At 37.3% G+C, this 5,287-nt stretch overlaps 1 protein-coding gene across 1 annotated transcript in view; it reads right to left on the minus strand.

Moving 5' to 3' along the window:
* The window catches only part of LOC107570923 (adhesion G protein-coupled receptor A3-like), a 100,720-nt gene that overhangs the window by 68,276 nt on the left and 27,157 nt on the right, over positions 1-5,287 (minus strand). The window contains exons 9-11 of the mRNA XM_016257206.1: positions 2,710-2,823; positions 1,266-1,472; positions 294-365 (exon numbers count right to left, since the gene is read on the minus strand). Of these exons, the coding sequence (XP_016112692.1) occupies positions 294-365; positions 1,266-1,472; positions 2,710-2,823 (393 nt within the window). The remainder of the gene's footprint in view (positions 1-293; positions 366-1,265; positions 1,473-2,709; positions 2,824-5,287) is intronic.

A 5,287-nucleotide genomic window follows, 5' to 3' on the forward strand; every position in this document is an offset into this window, starting at 1 on the left:
CTTATAAATGTAGTAGGGACGAGCCTTACATAACACATGATTTTATATAATTTAATTTAACATAATTTAACATAATATAATATAATATTAAATCATATTTATTTTATATTCATTTATTTTATATTAAAATATTTTATTTTAAAATATATATATATTTTTTTTTTTTTTTATATTAAAATATTTTATTTTATTTGATCTCACGACCACACATCTGTGCAGCAGTGCTTCAGTCAGTCGGGTCAGCTGTGAGTCTCAGTGTGATTGTGGACTGAAGTCTGGTCTCCTGAACTCACAGCTGGACGTCCAGACAGAGCCGCAGATGTCATTAACACCTTCAGGAGCTTCAGCCCATCAAAACCACACTCCTGTTTTAGTTTTTGTGACAATAAGTCAAGAGAAAGCTATGAAAAACACAGCAATCCTGTCTGTTTCTATCCATCCGGACACCACAGACGCCGGCATCACTCTCAGAAATACTGTGTGATACTCATGTGTTCAAAGAGTGTCACACAATAATATGCAATTATAAAAACAATAAATAGAATATATAGAATATAAGTATAAATGTACAGTGTTTCTCATCTGGGAAAACAGATATAAATGTACAGTCTTTCTCATCTGGGAAAACAGTTTTGTCCTGCTTCTGACGTTTGAATAAAATGTAAAAAAAATTATAGAATATAAAAAATATATAAAGAACTATAAAATATTTCACAATTATATATATTTTTTTAAATAATGAAATATTTAATAATGAATATTTAAAATCGAAAACATTTATCATTTTCAAATGGAAAACTTTTAAAAATTAAATAAAAAAAAATTATAGTTTATAAAAATATATATAAATTGTAAAATAGTTTAACATTCTAAAAAAAACGACAATATTTCATTATTTATTTTAAATTAACATTTACAATTCCAAACATTTATAATTCTAAAATGAAAAAAAATAAAAATAAAAATCGCATGATTTAAATAAGATATAAAAAAGAGAGAATGTAAAATATCAAAATATTAAAAAAACACATTTTATTTTATAACAATTATAAAACATTAAAAATTAACGTTTAACCTAAAAATACATAGGTGTAAAATGGTAAAATTACAACATTTAAATAACATATTATATTGAACATAATTAGACGATTTAAAAGAAAGACGGTAAATGCATAAAACATTAATTCTTTTAATCCAAGTAAAAAGCTGAGAATATGTGGTGGAATGGCTTTTGGACACATCGGATGGTTTGTGGCGACCCTCACCTGGTTGAGCTGACCCATGGGTGACCCGGAGATGTTAACCGTGTGGCATGTGAAGTTGAGGAGGGTGTTGTGCTCGGATGCGGCGCCGCTGTGACCCGCATTGGCCACCGGGCGCAGCAGAGGAGCCCGCTGCATCACCGTACACAATAAACCCATGAGAGCGTCAGGCCGCAGCGCCAGCGCCTCCAGAGCGATGTTAGCCGAAACCTGCCACAAACACACACACAGGACGACACGTGACCCACTTTCCTCACACCAATTACTCGCTGGAAAATAAACAGCACTCATTGTTCCAGGTTCTGCTGAGTGAGTCAAGGACTGATTATGAAAATATAAAAAGACTAAACAAAGACTCCATTAACAATGCCAGTTTGTAACCTACATTATCAGAATAACAGCTCCGAGGCAAATGCGTCCGTCATTACATCAATATTTACACATTTAGACGCAAGAATCCCACCTGAGATACAGACAGCATGTATTAGTCCACGGATCCCCACAACTCTCAATACATCAGGGAATAAATCAGCGGCACAACCCTTAACATCAGTGTTTAACGAGCAAAATCTCAAGAGAAAGTCATGCCAGTTTAGCAGGGTAATTATAGCCAACTAAAACTAATATTAAAACCATAAAAAAAAGTTACTTGAGATAAAATAAACGCTAACAATGGAAATAAAATAAAATATAAAAAACCTGTTTCAGTTAAATGCTAAGGCAACATTTCTCATTTTAATTTGGTTCAACTTACTCTACTAAAATAACTAAAACTGAATATTAAAAACTATATAGACATAAAAAAACACAACAACATTTCTAACACATTAACTAAAATGAAAATAGAAAATCGATTCAAAATATTACTAAAACTAGTATAGCCTCAATGATACTAAAATAACATTGCAATGTACAAATGTATTTATTTACTTATTATTATTTTAATTATTTATTTTTTGCATTCCATGCACAGTATTGTTTTCACGTCTTTTTAAATATTCAATTCAATTCAAGTTTATTTGTATTTATTTTCACGATGCAACTTTACAGCAAATTAAGTTTCTACAATATTTAGTGGTAGCTTATCAGTGGTGACTGTCAGTTAATGTACATATGGCAGAAATGTACGGAAAAATCAATTAAAGACGTAATCAAACAGACGATGAACACTATTAACAGCAATTATTATATGATGCAATCAAACTTATAGCAAAACATATTTTGAGATTTTTCTTTCTTTCTCAAATTAGTAAATTACATAAGGATTCTGTATGCAGGTTATAATAATTTTTTAGATCTCACATTTTCTGTTAAGCTGCTTCAAAATTTAAATAAAAAATAAGCTCCATTTTCAATTATTATTTAGAAAAAAAAAAGAGTTTTAAAGTTTTTCAGAAAAATAGTCCTCCCTAATGAAATGTGTCATAAGACGCTGTTGGAGCGTCACCTTTGAGATGCGGGTGGTGTTTGCGCTGAGCGCGAGGTCTGCGATCCGCTCCACACACTGGACGATCCGTGAACACGCTCGAGCCTCGTTCTGAGCCATCCAGAGAACATGTTCCTCCCAATCACAGAACTCAGTCAGACAATCAATCAGACTTATAACTGTCTGAGCATATAATATATATATATGGTCCATGCGTACTTTGCAGTACACTGACATTTTTTTATTATTATTTAATAATTTGTATTATATTATTTTCTAGCATATTCCCATACGTTTTTGTTTCATAAAGGTATGTTTTTGATTTCTCTACTCATGCACAGTTCATCTCCATAAAAGGACTGTCCTGAAATAAATGTATGTCCTGTATAAGCCAACAAAACCTATAAGAGCAGTGAGATTCATATAAAGGCATGATTAAGACGGTTATGTCTCATTTACTTCAGTGGCTCATCCTCGTTTAATGGAGGAAAAAGGGCAATATTCACAGCTCTTCTGTGACCTCTGAGTCATAACATTACTGTAACTGCGGCTTTGAGTACTCACTCGGCAGTGAACGAGCAGCTCTAGTATGAAATCTGAGTGTTTCAAGAGCGCTGGACTGAAGTGAGCTGTTAAAGTTAAAGTTAACAAATTAAGACACTTCATATAAGAATCTCACACGTATATTTTGTGCACCCTGTTTTTCAGATGAAACTGCCTTTATGTCCCTTAAATTGCACTTTTTGCTTAGATTAGTTCAAATTAATTAATATAAAATATTATTCAATTATTACATTTATTTCTACAATCTAAATAAGTAAAAGTGGCATTTAAACACCTTTCACTAGGAAATTGCCGGGTCTACTTGTATGAACGTCGATCCCTGTGTCCTACGTGTGGTTTTCTATGTTGCAAATAAAGTGTGTGATAATTTTGGAATCTCATTCGTCTCCTCGCTCCTTCACAGTAGGCAGCGTGACAGAAGACCCGATCAAGACTGAAAAATCATGGAAATCGCCTCTCGTTTCTCCGCCTTAGTCCGCCGAGATCTCCCCTTCTTCGAGTACGCCTGGGAATTCTGCGGGCTCCCCATGGCGACGGCATTTTACTTCAGTGGCTCATCCTCGTTTAATGGAGGAAAAAGGGCAATATTCACAGCTCTTCTGTGACCTCTGAGTCATAACATTACTGTAACTGCGGCTTTGAGTACTCACTCGGCAGTGAACGAGCAGCTCTAGTATGAAATCTGAGTGTTTCAAGAGCGCTGGACTGAAGTGAGCTGTTAAAGTTAAAGTTAACAAATTAAGACACTTCATATAAGAATCTCACACGTATATTTTGTGCACCCTGTTTTTCAGATGAAACTGCCTTTATGTCCCTTAAATTGCACTTTTTGCTTAGATTAGTTCAAATTAATTAATATAAAATTATTTCTACAATCTAAATAAGTAAAAGTGGCATTTAAACACCTTTCACTAGGAAATTGCTAGCAAATATCACAAATAATTACAAATAAATGGCAAGTAATTCAATGAATTAAACATGAAATTTCGAAGTACAAAAACTGAAACGTACAACGTACGTAAAAAGTACTTCAAAAATATTTATTTAAAACCTTGAAAAATAATTTACAGTGATATATATATATATATATATATATATATATATATATATATATATATATATATATATATATATATATTTTTTCTCTTATATATCTCATTCGTCTCCTCGCTCCTTCACAGTAGGCAGCGTGACAGAAGACCCGATCAAGACTGAAAAATCATGGAAATCGCCTCTCGTTTCTCCGCCTTAGTCCGCCGAGATCTCCCCTTCTTCGAGTACGCCTGGGAATTCTGCGGGCTCGCCATGGCGACGGCATTGGATGACACCACCATTAATTCTCTGTTCTGGCTCGGGGCCAACTACCATCACCCCGTGGACCTCCCCGACACCAAAGGGCTATGCTGGAGGGATCTACCGGTGTCTGGGGAGTGTCCGGGCCCGAGCCAGAACCAGCCCGCCATCAAACCCGTCGGCCAGTCTGCCGGCCGTTCCTCAGTCAAGCCTGCAGGTCGCTCCAAAGTCAAGTTCGTGGGCCACCGCTCGCTCAAGCCCGCCGGAATCTCTGCTGACAAGCCCGCTGGCCGCAGGTCTCTCTCTGCGGCTCTCTCCAGCCCGCCGGCCATTCCTCAGTCAAGCCCACCGGTCACGGTACTCTCCAGCCCGCTGACGGTTTCTCAGTCAAGTCCGCCGACCATGCCTTTCACCCCGAACCTAGAGGGGAATCTAAGGAGGAGAAGGAGGTCGGCTCCAGCCCCCGAGTTTGCTCCAGTGCCAGCTCCTCTAAAGCGCTTCCCAGTCCCTGAATCCAGCCCAGAGTGGGCTCCTGTTTCCGAGTTTAGCCCACAGAGGGCTCCTGTCCCCAAGTTTAGCTCACGGAGGGCTCCTGTCCCCGAGTTTAGCCCAGTGAGGGCTCCTGTCCCAGGGTTTAGCCCACGGAGGGCTCCTGTCCCCGAGTTTAGCTCACGGAGGGCTCCTGTCCCCGAGTTTAGCCCAGTGAGGGCTCCTGTCCCCGAGTTTAGCCCAGTGAGGGCTC

Source organism: Sinocyclocheilus grahami, unplaced genomic scaffold (genome assembly GCF_001515645.1).
Source record: "Sinocyclocheilus grahami isolate Dianchi unplaced genomic scaffold, SAMN03320097.WGS_v1.1 scaffold1522.1, whole genome shotgun sequence".
Taxonomy (NCBI): domain Eukaryota; kingdom Metazoa; phylum Chordata; class Actinopteri; order Cypriniformes; family Cyprinidae; genus Sinocyclocheilus; species Sinocyclocheilus grahami.